This window comes from Schistocerca cancellata, chromosome 1 (genome assembly GCF_023864275.1).
Source record: "Schistocerca cancellata isolate TAMUIC-IGC-003103 chromosome 1, iqSchCanc2.1, whole genome shotgun sequence".
Classification (NCBI taxonomy): domain Eukaryota; kingdom Metazoa; phylum Arthropoda; class Insecta; order Orthoptera; family Acrididae; genus Schistocerca; species Schistocerca cancellata.
The window spans coordinates 208,004,989-208,022,785 of NC_064626.1; the positions used below are offsets into that span (position 1 = coordinate 208,004,989).

The window sequence follows — 17,797 nt, forward strand, 5'->3', positions numbered from 1 at the left end:
ATGTAAGGCAATGCAGATGACTAGGAAAAACAAGCCCTTAATGTTTGATTACATCATCAGTAGTGTGCTGCTTGACACAGTCATGTCGATGAAATATCTAGTTGTAACATTGCAAAATGACATGAAATGGAACAAGTGTATAAAGATGGTTGTAGGGAAGGCAGATGGTTGACTTTGGTTTATTGTGAGAGTTTTAGGAAAGTGTAGCTCATCTGCAAAGAAGACCAGTTATAAAACATCTGTGCATCCCATTATTGAGTACTGCTTGAGTATTTGAGATCCCTAGCAGACTGGATTAATGGAAGACATCTGAAGCAATCCAGAAATGTGCTGTTATATTTGTTAATGGTAGGTTCAATCAACACATGAACTGTACAGAGATGCTTCATGAATTCAAATGAGAATCCATGGAGGGAAGGTGATGTTCTTTTCATGAAACACTATTGAGAAAGTTCAGGGATCTGGTATTTGAACTTGACGTCAGAATGTTTCTAGTGTCACCAACATACATTTCATGTAAGGCACATTTAGGTAATATAAGAAACATTAGAGTCGCCATTGCAGAAATATGGCTGTTTTTTTCTCGCTCCATTTGTTAGTGGAACAGGAAAAGAAATAGTAGTGATACCAGGTTACCCTCTGTCGTGTGCCATATGGTGACTTGTGGAATATTTGCATATATGTAAATACAGAATGTAGTTAAGTTATATTGATACAGAATGTAGTCAAGTTATAGTGGGCAATGCTGAGGAATTAGATTAGGAAATGAGACACTAAAAGTAGTAGAGGAGATTTACTATTTAGGCAGCAAAGTAACTGATGATGGCAGAAGAAGGTAGAAAATAAAATGCAGAGTGGCAATAGTAAGGAAAGCATTTCTGAAAAAGAGGAATTTATCATCTAATACCAATTTAATTGTTAGGAAGTCTTTTCTGAAGGTATTTGTCAGGAGTGTAGCCTTTTATGGAAGTGAAACGTGATCAATAAGCAGTTCAGACAAGAGGAGAATAGAAGCTCTTGAAATGAGATACTGTAGAAGATTGATGAGTAGATAGGATAACAGATTAGGGGTGCTAAGCTCAATTGGAGAAAGAAGAAATTGTTGACACAACATGACTAAAAGAAGGGATCCATTGGTAGTACAACTCCTGAGGCATCAAGGAATTTTCAATTTGATAATGGAGGAAAGTATGGGGGCTAAAATTGCCATGAGAGATGAAGATTTGAATAAAGTAGGCAGTTTCAAATTGACATTGGTTGCTGTAGCTACACAGGGATGAACAGGCTTGCACAGGATAGGCTAGCATAGAGAGCTGATTGGAACCAATCTTTGAACTGAAGACACCACCACCAACAACAATAAGGGTACAGTTTTTTCAAGTTAGGAATAAGGCTGTAATTTTGTTTATAACAAATAAACAAACACATTTTTCTTGATATATGTGCATTAAGATTACAAAACACCCTGTGGCTTACCTTTCTGATGATAGACAATTCAGTGATATGGACTGCTTTGGATGCAGGTGTAGTGTGAGAGACGGAGAAAGGTTGTGGTTTGAATGACCTACTACAATCTTGCATTTTTAATCATTATCTTGTAGTTGAATTAGCCACCTGATGGTGTTTGATAAATACAGCCTTTTCCACACTCATATTTGTAGACTATCCAAATTAGTAAGTGGAAGTGAGGTTTGGTTGTTATTCTGTTTTAAAAATATTGTGGAGGCATTGATTTTTCTGTTTCTTTGATAAACTTACATGAATTTTCACAGAACCTTCAGGTTCCATGGATCACAGTTTCAGAAACGCTATTCTAGAATATTGCCTGCTGGATGTAACATTTTTCAGTTACAATACACTTATACATTTAAATTCTGCATACTACAAGGCAAATTACAGTTTCTGTTGCATATTACACATATCTTGCCTTACTAACTGAAACTGAGCCAACAATTAGAAGACCACAGCTGAGCTATTCAGTGTTTATTAGCAATACCATGTAGCAAGTGATGGGAAACTTACATTCTTTAATTCAGTTTCTATGTAATACTTACTCCTTTAAGTTTAAGATTATGTTGTATTTCAGCTAATATTACTTCAATGTGTTCCAGGTTCCATACTTTGGACCACTCTTCAATGAAGCAATAGTTGACAGTAAAGTGCTTCCGGGCTTGGTGAGAGCATCTGCAATTAGTGCCAGTCGTGCCAAGCGGAGTATGCTTCCTTTTTACCAGAATTAGTGAGTTATTTCTTTGTTCAGTTGAATAGTATAATATTTATGGGAACTTTCAGTTTTGTTTGGTCCTTTATGAACATAATAGTTTTGAAACACAAATTGTAAAAATGCTATAGGAGTAAACGATCATCAGAAACACAGTCCCATTGTGTGGATTAAAAGACCCTCCCAGTTCAGAAATTTGGTACTGTATATGATAAATAATTACAATTGTGTGTGACCACTAAATTCTGAAACTGACCATAAACAGCTTCAAATAATGTAATGGATTCCATTGTCTTGAAATGCAAACATCCATACTCCTCTGCACTAACCAAATCAGTGCTGAGTGCATACTGCTTATGGGAATGGTTGCTTCTTTCTTGACGTGTATATTGTAGGCCAAACGGACGTCTCACACACTCAACATTCATGATGCAGTATTTACTATTGTGCAATAACATTGTTCATATGACAGTGGTGTTGAATGTTTGCACAATATTTAGGAGGTGACTATAGAGCTTTGAAAATGTTGACTCTTGCTCAGTATATTATACCATGTAAGGATGATATTGTGCAGTACATGGCAGATCCTACTGAGACTTCATAATTAGCACACATGTAAACATCTCGTACTGTGACGCCATACGAATATGAATAAATGAGGATAGGCAGATGAAAGGCCTCATATGTTGAGGTGCATTCAGGGGAGTAGTTTGATTACATATTTACTACTTGTTCAGTAATAAGCTGTAACAACTTTCTGCGAAAGAGTTTAAGTGCAGGGAAAATAACACTACAACTGCTTATTTGTTCATTTCAGAAGCTCAAGTTATTTGTTGCAAAATCACATATCAGCACTACCTGCCAATGATCCTCTACAATAATGTTATCTTACTTTTTTCAGGTTTGTGGATCACTTCCAGCATTGTGGACAGTGATATCCAGTCAGTATATGAACAGTATCTTTCAGTGTACATAAGGTGTATCAGAGATCACCAATTCATGAAAGATTTGTCATTCATCCTTAGAAGGTTCTGATAGGCTGTACTACAAATTCTCTGTAGCTTGTTAGCATGTCCATGGGTAGAATGCTTTCCAAGCCGCTTTTCGCCCATCACTGCCTACACTTCTTCTTTCTTTCTGTCTTTTTCCCCTCACATGGCACCTGAGATCACAACACATGCAAGATCTATATCATCAAGTGCTGACATGTTCATTATGAAGGCAAAGTTCTAACTGATCTGCCCTAGTCATAAATACTGAGCAATATTATCTCACTGTTGTTAGTCTCACATTTCAGTGGAACATATAGACACAGTATTATTGTGCTATAAATATTGAGCATGTGAGGGTCCCCTCAGCTCAGAGTAGCTTATCACAGTTTTCCAAGCATATTTTTTGTTGGTTGAAATTGATGTTGAAGATTTATACACAACTGCCTGCAGTATGTACATGATAAAGTGAAGACAGGCAGCACCATTTTGTTTTAGCTCCTCTAGCGGTGTGATACAGTACTGTGCCGTGGGGATTTCAATGTGTAGCAGACTGCTGACATATATGACAAAAAAAACAGAACATTAATTATATAACCCTATATTTTTAGGGCAAAATTAAAGTTTTATGACTACCACTTGTAGCTAAATGTTGAATAAGCCATAAGGTATTTTAGAATTTGGTGCTTTTAAATTTATTAGTATCATTTCCACAGTTGATATTCATCATTACATGTGCATCCTATCTTGCAGTTATGAAGAACGTTCCAGATCACTGGAGACAGTAGTATGCAACCACAGGGAGCCAACTACATTTGAGGAGTTTGCTGCACAGGTCTACTCTCCAGTGCAAACGCCATCACCGTTTTGTGGAGGACCAACACGTTCCTCAGGTACCTGAGCACAATCTTTCTTTCCCTATGTTTGCTATGTTTAGAATATTTCAGAATATAAGGCAAGTGTAGCTCTCACTGAGAAGCTCCAGTTTTTTTCACCGCAAATACTTCAAAAAAATCCTACATTGATTCAGATGATGTCCAAACAGCTTCTGAGAATGATTCTAAAACTACTGGGGGGGGGGGGGGGGGTCAGATTCTCATTTCTAAACTCTCTTACATATTTTACTTTGAGTCTTTTTGCTGCAGAATATCAAGAGTTACAGTACCAGAAATATTTCCGTACCGTGTTTCATTTCATTCTCATTTGGCTGGCAAACAAATACTTGTGTTCCACAAAGACACAAATAAAAGCATGTGAAATTAATAAATTCTTGAGGGAAGAAAAAGTCTATACCCAGCCAAGAGGGAAATATAACATTCCATCATGTCATTTGAGGTTAGGGAAGGAGCAGCACATGTCTGAAACATTTAAGAAATGAGAGGAAAAGGTGTAGGGAGTGGCAGGTGTGATAGAGAAATTTCATAGCCTGAGGGAATATTATAAGAACTGAATGAGAAAAATAATATGTGAAAAACATTTTTATAGCATATCAGGAATTTTTGCACACATCATGTCACTGTTAGTATCAAGTCACATTTATTCATTGATTTATTGTACTGAAGCATACAGTTAGATTTAAGTTTTCTGACATTGGTTTACCTTCCTATTCTGATGATTAGTTAAGCAATACAATGTCTGTTTAACATAGAAATCTCATGTCTCTCTTATTGTCCGGTCTCTCTTATTGCCCAGTCCAGACACTTGGATGATGTCGTCCAGGATACCGAGCAGCATACATAGCACACGCCCATTGAGTATTTTGATCACAATAGCCATACATCAACACAATATTGACCTTCTCCGCAATTGGTAAATGGTCCATTTTAACACGGTTAATGTACATGAAGCAAATACCGTCCGTACTGGCGGAATGTTATGTGATACCACGTACTTATACGTTTGTGACTATTATAGTGCCATCTATCACAAAGCAAAAAAAGTGGTCCAACTAAAACATTCATATTTCTTTATGTACTACAGGAATATGTAATAAAAATGGGGGTTTCTATTTAAAAAAACGCAGTTGATATCCGTTTGACCTATGGCAGCACCATCTAGTGGGCCATCCATAGTGCCATCTGGTTTCCCCCTTCAAGCTAGACAAATTTTTTTCTTTGTAGTCTTTTCGTTTGACGCTCATTTCGTGAGATATTTGGCCCGGTCACGGTCAGTGGACCACCCTGTATAATGTTTGAGAGACAAGTAGGATGAGAAGATGACTATTGCTTTTGCCTGCAGTCATTTGCACTTCACAGTTGAAAGGTGGCAACAGCACTCCCACTTGTCAGGGATATTCTTTTTTCGACTGTATTGTAGTTCTAGAATGTTGTTGTAATCTTTCATTTTTATGCCACTGCGAAAGATCTGTCTTAAGGAACCCAAGTTCAGTCACGTAAAATATAGCCATGTTTTATTTGAAACATACAGTTTAATTTTGTTACTGATGATTTTTGGGATTTGGTGGATTCCTGATTGATCTGGTTATTTGGTTCATTGACCATGTTCATTGTTGATTTGGAAGACAAATTGAGAACAAAAAATGCATAGGCAACGGATTGAGGGGACATGTACCATAAATGAAATTTCATCTTGTGTGAAGTTGTACGAGAGATTCACCACAGTTGATAACCAGGTATTTATAAAGCTTCGAAAGCTGGAATCCATATGTAGTACTTTGACTGTCTTAGGAGCAGAAAACCACACTTCAACATACATTCTGACAAGAAAAATAAAAAAATCACAAACTGTCTTTTCTTCTTGTGGTGATAATTCAAATTCATCCCAGAACACAAATATTTGTTAACCACCATGTGTGATGGATAGGCCCTGGTACACAGAGAGAGATTTGGCAATCATTGTTGCTTGACATCCTTGTCTCTTTTTTACATTGTGGTGATTGAATTTTTGAGATAGTATATGTTTCCAGAGCTTCCTCAAAATCAAGTAACTCTGGTTCAACACTACTAGAACTTGCTATCACCAGTACAGCAAGGCAGTTGAAGGAAAAATGAGAAGAAAGAACTGAAGGATAGGAATTTATATGGCTGAAATATGTGTAATTAAAATTCACAACACTGAATGAGTAGTTGGTTTTTCTTTCCTCTTATAACATTTATCTTCTCAGCCACCTCTTCTCACTCACATGGTCTTCTCTCTTTCTCAAATCGCCGATAATGGATTCCATGCGTGAACCCTGACTGTTCTTCCAATTATTGGTTGATCAAAAACTGTTTATCATCCTCAGTAGTAATAATATTTAATGCATTAGCATGAGCTGCGTCAAAAACAGCATCTAGTTTATGAGCAAAATCTGTTTCTTTTCACTTATCATCTGACAATCTTTCAACATGCTAAAAGTTGCCTCTATTATTGGTATGAACCTTCTAGTTTTGGTAACCCGTTTTTCAGCTCCTGTGTTGGTATTCAGACTTTTTCCCAATAAATCATCACTTCATGCACATATAGTGTGGTACTTTGATGTACAGTTAATAGACACACTTTCATATTATAGAAGAAACCCTGTATCATTTGTATGACAGGTATATTTCATGGGAGTAATACTCGGAGTAAGTAAACTTTCTTCCATTGATGAATTGGTGATTAAGACATTCTTCTTGCTGTGACTGCTACCTACCTCTTGAAAGTGAAAGGCTATTGAGGTGGTCCGAGTTGTGCCATAAAACTGAACTGCTCGGCTTGCTCTGACCTTGCTCTCCTGTCTTAGGATAACTGACCAATTACATCTCCCAACCAGGTCAATCTATGACATGAGAATGCATTCAGTTAAGGGGCTAAAAAGAAGAAAACCACCTTCATCGGGTAATGATTTGTTATCTAGAAATAATATTTAGCAAAGTTAATAGCCTTTTTCCGATTTTGAAGGCCCAGGAACACTCCTCCCCCTACCATACATGAGCCCAGATTTTAAATGTATACATGGGACGGAACCTAACTGGGGGATAGACCAAGAAAAATTATAAAAAATTTTAAAAGGTGCCAAATAAGAACAACTTTAATGCGCACTTAAGAAATAAAAACCATAATAATACATAAATTAGTTGACTGTTACCTGTTGCCCATTTCCAACCCTTCCTTTCTCCTATTCATCACTCATTGCAAAACGGAATTCTCAGTTTCCTTACTTGTTCATCACACTCACGTATTCTCCTTACCCTTTTATTCTCTACATCCTTCCACCTTATTTGCTGTCTCTAACATGTGCTCCCATCCTTCTCTCTCCTCCCTTCACTCCCTGTCCCTTTCCCTCTCCACCACTCTCCTCCTCCTCCCTCCTCCCTAATCTCCTCTCTCCTCCATCCATCCTTAATTCTAAACCCATCCGCCCTTTCCCACCCATCCTCAGTCCTCCACCCATTCTTCCTCCCTTCACCTTACCCCATCCACTTTGCTCCATCCTTCTTGCCCCATCCTTCCCCTATGATGCTTCACTCATCCTGCATCATACTCCACTCATCCCCCATCGTTATCTTCTCCAGCCCTCCCCCAGTCCTTCTCTGACCCTCTCCTCATCCTTCTCCGACTTTCTCCCTCGTCCTTCTCCGAACGTCACCCCTCCGCCATTCTCCAACCCCTCCCCCCGCATCCATTCTCCGGCTCTCACCCTGCTGCTGTTCTCTGCCCCTCCTCCCGTATCCACTCTCCTTCCCCCTCATTTTCTCCCTCCTCCTCATCCTCCTCCTCCTCATTTCGCCTTCTTCTTCTTCTCCTCCTTTTCGCCACACATTTTGTCTCTCTCATATGCTCCATTCTCTCTCCCCCAGGTATACTCCCTTCTTTCCTACTATTGCTGCCACCTTTTGTTCCTTTCCATTGTTCTGAAATCTGGTCATAAAGCCAATGCAATTAGTAAAAAGTAAGTTGATAATAACACTTCAAATAAAAATTAATATTTTAGGTGTGTTTACAGAGAGATATAGTATTTAAATTTAGTGCTCTATGAATTGACGGAACTTGAGGAACATCCTAATGTAGATCTGTCTCATAGGATATTCAGGACAGTTTGGAGTGCCCAGCTGACAAGACGAATGCAACCTGCTACATAATGGAGATAGTGGTAAGCACCTGTGTGTGGTGCTGTTATGTCAGTGTGCTATAGTGACTTGTCCTGAGTTCCTGTATCCATTTGTAGTGTCAGGGTGCTTTCACATTAATGTCCATTCTGTGCCTATATTGTATAACTAAAATTGTATGTGTGTGTTGGCTTTGAAGACCATAGACTCTACACAGCTAAGGATTTTGTATGTTTTGGATATCTGGTTTATTGTATAAAGACCTTTTTCTGGCTGTGTGTGAGTATGAAATGTATAATTTAAAATACATAAATCCCGTGAAATATACTGCATTGTTTCTTGATATTTGTTGGGTGTGCAGTTTTTACTGCCTTATATACAAGCAGTGTTTTAAAATGTTTGGGAGATGGTCATGTCCAATGCATGTACTAGTTATTTTGATATTGTAAATTGAATTAATGTTATCTGACAGATTTTTTTTTTTTTTTTTTTTTTTTTTTTTTTTTTTTTTTTTTTTTTTTTTTTTTTTTTTTTAAGTGTGTGGAATTCAGAAGCCCAGTAATGTCTAAATGTTCCATGTTTAAATATGAAGAGAAACATGCAAATAACCCTAAGAATATAGCACAGTAACTGTGTGTGTTTCATTAGATGGAAAATGGCCACTTGAAACTTCCTGTATTCCTGTTTACATGTGTCTTTCCGATCAAACATTACCACTATAATTTGACAAGCTACTTTAATTAATTGAATGTAACAGTCCAAAACTCTACCACTATTTTCACAAGCTATAAATTTTTCTCACAACTGGAATATACCTTTGAATATACCTCCGTTAACTATCAACTGAATACAGCTTCACACATTAGGGAGTATTTTTTAATTTACGTGTCACATTTACTTCACTAGATAACTTGACAATTTTAGAATCTTTATAACAAGAACAAAAATCAAGCATTCGAACAAAAACTTTATGAATATGCTTCAAGGTGCTGTTTGAAACACACACACACACACACACACACACACACACACACACACACACACTTTTATTTTCAGACTAAGATCCTGCCTCTATGCGTGCACTTAATCCGTGTAACACGATATGTACATTATCTAGAAATATGTGACGTTACCACCATTTCCAGTATTCCAGAATTCTGGAGATGGTAGCTGTCTCCTGCAGCACATAACCTGTTTGTAACTGTCCACTTCATCATAATTTACCAGTATGTAATATTTCACAGTAATTTCTGTTACATATAAAAAAAAAGTAAAGAATAGTATTGACAATTACCTGTGAACTTCACAGTTCCACATCTTTGATAAATTGGGAGTATTAATCACAGCCGCAAATTGCATTTGTTCACTGTTGGAATTCACTGTCAACAATCCGTGTGAGTTGAAAGCAGGAGATATTTTGACAGATATAATTTTAGGAACAGTGTACATTATCCTCTATAGATTACGCCTTTGTCACAGAAAGGAGTGAAATGTATTTCTATAAAACTCCTTCAGAATTTAAACACAAGAATAAAATGTCTCCAAAAGCATTTTCAAATGAAGCCCTTTCTGTGGTGTAGCGGAATACATGAATAAAAATGTTGTCGTTCAGCATTGTAAGATTAAGTGTGAATATGATCTGTGGAGCATTTAACTAATGAACTCTATTTACTTCTACACATTTCTTTCCTCCATTTTATCTGTGTAAGTTGCACATTGTCTCTCCAATTTAATTTCCTTTGTATGTGATTCACCAGCCACCTATTTTGAATTTTAGTTTTAGCAGTAATCTTTCCCACTCATTATAATTCTATGTAATTGAAGTTTTGGCTGTAGTATTCTTCTGCTTTGCACATTTTATAAAAGAGCCTCTGAAGTGACCATTCTTTCTGTACATTCCTTTTGCTTTTGCTCTTTTGTGAAGCAACTTCCTGTCTCTCAGAAGCCTGCGTAATAATTTACAAGACAATGATCTCAATTAACATTGATTCTATTGTACCGGTGGATCTCAGTGATTCAGTTGTGAAAAACAGAAACATGTTTTATAAGTTGTACACTATCACATAATATTGTTAAAATATTCTTGTTTGTTTATGATTTCCATTCACTCTCTTTTATATATGGAAATTAATACTCATGGTTTAGAATGTAACCAAATGCCCCATCTCAAGTATATCCAGCATTCTGCTAATACAGCATGTTACAGTGAAAAAATATTAGACAGGTTTCCTATGTTTTCAGTTTATCTTTCCAATTCCTTTTTTTTTTAATTATATTCCTTTTCCTGCAAGTGGACAGTAGAAGGAGCATCGTTATTTAAATCTATGTCCATGTATGAGACTGATAAGTTGAGAGGAAGTGAGGTTGTTTTGACCATGTTACAATAACACTTGTTAAAGGCATGTGTCAAAACATCCATGTAATACCTCTGATTGAAAAGTATTTTTTGAGCAGCTTTGCTTATGATAGTACTGGAGGGAGAATGTTTTAAAAAAAGATGGCCTTAGATGTAACAAGTATGAGTGTTTAATGAGCATTTTACTTAGAAATGTGGCATGGTTTAGTAGAGTGTAGTCAAAGTGTAGTACTAAATACAGAAATAAGAGATGATTGTCAGCTAAGATCCTAAATTGTCATTACTTGAATATGATGTAAACTGTCCATTTGTTGATGAATACAGCAACAAAAGATCACTTTTTTCTCTGCAAAATCATAAGTTAGTTATTTTCATGTACCTTGTTGTTATACAGTGTGTGTCACTTGGTTTTTAACAGTCCTGACCATTTACACACACACACACACACACACACACACACACACACACACATATTCGTTTTATAGAATTCAAGCAATTCACAAAGAAAATGGCTGTAATTCACTGGGAATGTGAACAGATATTTTTATGACTACATAATTTGCCCATTTCTGTACAGCAGATTGAGATCTTAACTAGGTTGAGGTAATTCCTTCATTGTGTGTATTGGTGCTATAGTAGTTAAGTAGACTCAATCTCTATTATCACTATGCAGAAATGGTAGTTGCTGATAATATTGTATGCAAATTTATTTCCATGGTGGTATGTAATATTGAAGTATAGCTTATAGACCTAAAAAATCAGTTTACAAAAAGTACGATCAATGTTGGATGCATTTTTGTTATCAGTGTGTGGTGTCTGGTTTTATGTTGTGCAGTAGCATAACAACAACTTGAATTCAAAGCTTTAGTTTTGTAGCTAAATAGTTTTGAATTTCATAGTCATAGTGAGATGATATTTGATTAGACTCTACAGATCACCATCACATTTAATTCTGTGATATAATAACTTGACTGCTTTTAATGGCATTTTCTCATAATATTCTATAGGATATCAGGGAAAAGGAAAGGATGGCAGCAATTTTTTTCTTTTGTATCAACATAATGAGCAATTAGTTCATAGGACAAAACGAGAAGAATGTGGATACTTAAAGAGCTGATCAGTGCGGTTATCACACTTTAATCCCATATTAATGCCTAGGCAACGTTAACATCATTTACCTCCTTTCCAGAAACTTTCTGATTATTGTACTGCCAGAAAAATGAAACACCTTCAGGAACAAGGTCCTTTTATTGACAAGTGAGGTGACAAGTAATTCATTATTATAAGAGTACATGATAACAAATTCAGACCAAATGAAATATCGTCACAGTAATGGGTGCCCAAATAGTTGCATCAATACATAGTATACTTCGGTGACAACCCAGCTGCAAATTATCACATGCAAGTGATCATAATGATGCCAAGTGAGATCCTATGATAGAATGTCCCAAGCGTCTTGTGCCTTTGGTTGCAGTTCAGAAACGGTTTCTTGCAGGCTGTGGAGAAAGTGTAAGTTCCAATTTCTTCATGTCCCACTTATTCAGTTGGTGAGAGATCTGGTGATGTTGCTGGCCAGGTCAGTTGTTGTACACCACGAAGAGTACGTTGCATTTAGCAGCTGTATATTAATGCATTGTCCTGCTGAAATATTGCATCGTCTTCTTGTTGAAGAAGCTGCAGTATCATGGGGTTAACAACTTGTGTATTGTAGCAGGCACTGGTTACTTTACCCTGCAGGAACACAAAATACGACCATGACATGTAACTGGTGGCCCCACGCATGAAGCCTTATATGGGTCTTGTGTGTTGTAGGTGAATGCACTCTAGGAAAGGCAATTCACCAGGTCTGTGCCATGTACATCCATCACTCACATACAGACAGAACCTACTCTCATCATGGTCCCTGATGACACAGCAGGTGCAACATGTGCCCAGATTTCACACATGATGATGATGATGATGATGATGATGATCCAGCCACTGCTGCTTGCTCAATGCATCGATCTTTATGTGTGTTCGTACTATGTGGACGTCCTGAATCTGGCCTACAGGTGTAGAAATGTTCCACAGACCACTGTTGAAAGCAGTGACACACCAATGATACATTGTGCTTGCTCAATGCATCGATCTTTATGTGTGTTCGTACTATGTGGACGTCCTGAATCTGGCCTACAGGTGTAGAAATGTTCCACAGACCACTGTTGAAAGCAGTGACACACCAATGATACATTGTGCCCAACATGTGAAGCAATCTGTTGATACATCCAGCCAGCTTCAGACAGGCTCATGGTGCGACCCCATTCAACATAATTGTTCCCTAGAATGAATGTTCCAAACATTTTTAATCTCTAAACTGAGTACAGTTAGTATTTTTTTAATATAACAAAGCAGTCCCAACCACATAAAGATGTTTATTTATTTACTGGTTACCAGTTTCAACCACTGTTCTAGTCATCATCAGACCGCTTACTAAATGTACAATATTTATGTGCAGATGATTATATTGAAAATATAGATAAGCTTTATCAAACCAAATTATAAAACTTAAAATTGAGTAAAAATAAATAAAATAATGTAGGTAATATTTTTATCACCATCTATACCTGACATACGCTATACACTTATCCATATAGAAGGGCGCTAATGGGTTTGGTTGTTTGGGGGATGAGACCAAACAGGAAGGTCTCGGTTTCATCGGATTAGGGATGCACGGGGAAAGAAGTCGGCCGTGCTCTTTCAGAGAAACCATCCTGGCATTTGCCTGAAGCGATTTAGGGAAATCACGGAAAACCTAAACCAGGATGGCTGGATGTGGGAGTGAACCATCGTCCTCCCGAATGAGAGTCCAGTGTGCCACCTTGCTCGGTAGGGGCACTAATGTTTTATATCTTCATATTGTTTGCTTATGACACCTTTAAGTGGTTAAAGGATACGTTATTTTCAAATATAATTGTGACAGAGATAATATTCAACATTTAATGACTATTTTGTTCTCTGATCGGTAGCAGTAACATATTGATCTTGATGAGAGTATATTGATTACTGGCAATCCAATGATTGCAAGCCAGCACTGATGTATCTTTGATGTGTAATCATAATGCCTTGATTTTTCAGAACTTACCATTATTACTGGTGGTAATAAATAATGTCGTGTGGTGAGGGCCTCCCGTCAGGTAGACCGTTCACCTGGTGCAAGTCTTTTGATTTGACACCACTTCGGCGACTTGCGCGTCAATGGGAATGAAATGATGATGATTAGGACAACACAACACCCAGTCCCTGAGTGGAGAAAATATCCAACCCAGCCGGGAATCAAACCCGGGCTCTTTGGATTGACATTCTGTCGTGCTGACCACTCAGCTACCGGGGGCGGACTAATGTCGTGTGACTAGGGCCTCCCGCTGGGTAGACCGTTCGCTGGGTGCAAGTCTTTCTATTTGATGCCACATCGGTGACTTGCGCATCGATGGGGATGAAATGATGATGATTAGGACAACACAACACCCAGTCCCTGAGCGGAGAAAATCTCTGACTCAGCCGGGAATCGAACCTGGGCCATTAGGATTGACATTCTGTCACACTGACCACTCAGCTACCGAGGGCGGACATTACTGGTGGTGTCCCTGCTAAACACCTTTACTGCATGGTTGTTACACACAGGGCCCTGTAGAGGGCACCATGCTTATTTTTATATGTTAACAGCTTATTTTCTTTCTTTTCATCCACTTTTAAGTTTTATATTACGGTTTGATAAACCTTATTTGTATTTTCGATATACTTATGGTCTGGACGTAAATACTGTACACAAATAATTGTATTTAGGCTCCATTTAACATGTTGGATGATCATTGGCTGACAATGATGTAATAATGCTGGGGATGATGGGTGGACCTTCCACTATTTATGCAATGTAAATTGTGTGTCATGCAGAGTAGTTACATGAGTCCTGGAGTGGTGTGTGCTTCCTGCCAGCTTCAGCAGACTCCCATGGCTATAGCTTTGCTTTCTTTTACATACTTGTTGATGTACTGTGTTTCTTTTTGTGCTTTTAGTTTACATTCCTCTAGGTACATTCATATTAATCGCTTTGTAAGAGTAAGTGGTCTGATGATGCCTAGGACTGATCAAAACTGGTCACCAGTAAATAAATAAATGTATTTATGTAGTTGGGAATGTTTTATTATAAGAAATTTTAACATCTGTTATAGCTGCTGACTTTCCAGTAGAAATAAGGTAAAATATTTCAAAAAATTTTAAATACAGTTAGTGTGCACAGAGTCAAAACAGCGGGTGTACAGGTGCCTCCTGAGCATCATTTGTTCATTGATGACTATAACAAGGGAGTCGCTAACACTATCACCTTTCAGTATGCCAGTGAACACAGTCCTTGAAGGTGTTGTGTTTTTTCCCATCAATGTATTTAAGAATGCCACTAAACTAGTTTTTGGAAGCCTTAAGCTTTAAGTAGTGAATCATTTAACGTTTGCTATATAATTGTAATATAATTGCAGACATTGTTGTTATGTAAAATTGTTGAAGTTTTTTTATTGCTTCTTGTTGAGCTTTCTTTCATCATTTCTCTCAGGTTCTTTAGCTGATGGCTGTTTCATCCTTTTCATGATATTTCAGCAAATGCCATACTATTTCAGGTTTTCTTAAGATATTATGGGTTAAAATATAAAATGTCTTCACAAGATCACTGAAAATTTCCGCTGTATTCCTTCCATCCGCATCACATTTTTCATATAATTTCTTTCATAAGACTAAATATTCTTGTCTGTAATTTTAATTTTTGTTGATTTTAGTATCTGCAGTTGTTTTTTATAACATAACTGTGAAGATGGCAGCTATCATTTCATTTGACACCAGTATGTATCCTATCAGGAGACGGTCACTGTAATTTTATTCCTTCTTGCCTTTCTGGACAACCACCAAAAAAAACACACACACACACACACACACACACACAAAGTCCACTAAATGGCAACTGCTGAGGAATCCCCTTTATTTTCTATGTCTCTTACATTATTGCCACATTAATTAAAATGTCTGTCATATTGTGTAAAGAATTACTGTATTCGTGCTTCATTTTTTTCTGACACAGAGACACTAGACACTAGAAGATGGGAACAGTGTCTTTCCACAACTGTAAAACTATTTCCCAAGCAAAGAGTTATAAAAATCCATTAATCTACATGTATACACAACCTTTGCAAGTCACAGTATGGTGGGTACCTTGCACCACCACACTAGTCATTTCCTGTCCCATTCATTTGCAGATAGAGCAAGGAAAATCAATTTCCTGTATGCCTCTGTACAAGCCCATATTTCTCTTATCTTATCTTTGTAGGTGAATGGGTAAAACAAAGATTTTCCAGTCTAGGATCATAAGTGAGTAGTCGAAACACTCCCAGTCAAAATTTTGCAGAAGTTGTAGGATTTTTTCAGCCATAGGTGATATAGTGATATGATGGAAGATGAATCAATAAGGAAACAAATGACAGAAGAATCTGAAGATTCTTAATATTACATTAGTGTTGGCAACTCAGGCCATAAAATCAATAAGATACGGCATTTTTGTCCAAAAATTGGTTGCCAGTAGTGCCTGAGATGACATTTTAGTGTTGAGCTTTTTTATCTGTTTTGTAAAGATCTTCAATACTTGAAGTTATTTGTAAATTCTGGAATAATAAACATAAGTTTCTACACCAAAGCCTATGTGTGTATAGAGAAATATCTGTAATCATCCCAAAATATAAATGCAAGTGCACATACTTCATTTTGAGTTCACCTGTAAGGATTTGAAACAATTTCATGGTGATGGTATAGTTAATGTGTAGAAAATGTTCACCAAGACTGCTGAGTGTTGTTGAGCAAACATTCTTCATAAACTCTTTAACTAAATCTAGCAGTTCATTATTGTTGAGTGACTGAATGCCAGTCCATTCTTTATCATGGATATAATTTGCTTAATGTTGAAATTTGAACACCATTACCAAATGAGTAACTCATCTATAACAGTTCTTTGGCGAACCTCTTTGAATTTACACTGAATATCATGTGATCTCTCATGTATTTAAATTGAATTGTAAATCTAATTTCATAAGAGATATCCATCTCAGTTTTTCGATATTTCAGATGCTCAGGTGAATCAGTATAGTTGATAGTGCAACAAGACCTTACAAACAGAGAGCTGAGGCAAGTTTACCTGCAGCAGTAGCTGTTCAGTGCTCGTTCTTTGTGCTTAATGTGAATGAATGCTCATTTTGTGAACATGTTTCATAGATGTAAGGCACTCGCTATTCTAACAGTAAATTGTTAATAATTAGAAAACAGAAGCAACCTAATTTTCTTATACTGTGATCCAGCCTTCCATGAAATCATCACATGATCTGGATTTATACTGCATTTGTATTTCTTTATTTTTAGACAACTTTATAATGTGCTGGCATTCCACAGGGACATCACTGAGCTCTCGTAGTCCTGAACCAAGCTGTTCGTCTGCACCAAGTTCAACACTAGCAGCAGCACTATTGGACTCCCACCACCACTGCAGTGGCAGTCCATCAGATTCAAGGATTCGAGGTTGGTGAGCATGACATAAATTTCTGTGTGATTTTGTGGCACTGGGCTTTTCAGTAATTTAAAAGACCTCAAACATCCAGCCTGTGTTGATAAAACAGTTTCATCGTGTCTATCGTATAGACAATCAGGTTTTCGAGGTCTGTGTAATAGATGTACCCACCATATGCGTCTGCATTTCATTTGCAGACATTTTTTATCGTGTCAGAGGTAGGACCATATTTGCACGCAGTCGTGTCATATAGCAGTTGTGCTGCTATGTAGCATTTTATGTTGGTATGACAAGTAAGCAGCTATCTGCCTGCACGAATGGCCACTGCCAGTCTTAAGTCAAACAAAAACTGGATCACCCAGTTGCTGATCATACTCCACACAACTCTGTGGAACTTTCACCTCACCCACAAAGAAGAAACCCTGAACTACGCAGGTGGGAACTGTGCCTCCAGTTCATCCTCTGTTCTCCCTCTGCCTAAATACTATTCCCCATCTTTCAACTGGCCCTTCCCCACTCTAACATTACCCTTCCCTCCCCTGTCATTTTCAATGCCCTGACAAACTCCCTTCCTTCTTCCTCCACTCTATTCGTCCCTGCTCACCCCCACCTCCCCACCCCTGTTTC

General features: G+C 37.5%; 1 protein-coding gene across 1 annotated transcript in view; it reads left to right on the top strand.

The window, feature by feature from the left end:
- LOC126164502 (probable Rho GTPase-activating protein CG5521) overlaps window positions 1-17,797 on the top strand; it is a 289,412-nt gene that overhangs the window by 266,390 nt on the left and 5,225 nt on the right. Inside the window, exons 37-39 of the mRNA XM_049920250.1 lie at window positions 2,112-2,239; window positions 3,964-4,103; window positions 17,056-17,181. Coding sequence (XP_049776207.1) covers window positions 2,112-2,239; window positions 3,964-4,103; window positions 17,056-17,181 — 394 coding nt within the window. The remainder of the gene's footprint in view (window positions 1-2,111; window positions 2,240-3,963; window positions 4,104-17,055; window positions 17,182-17,797) is intronic.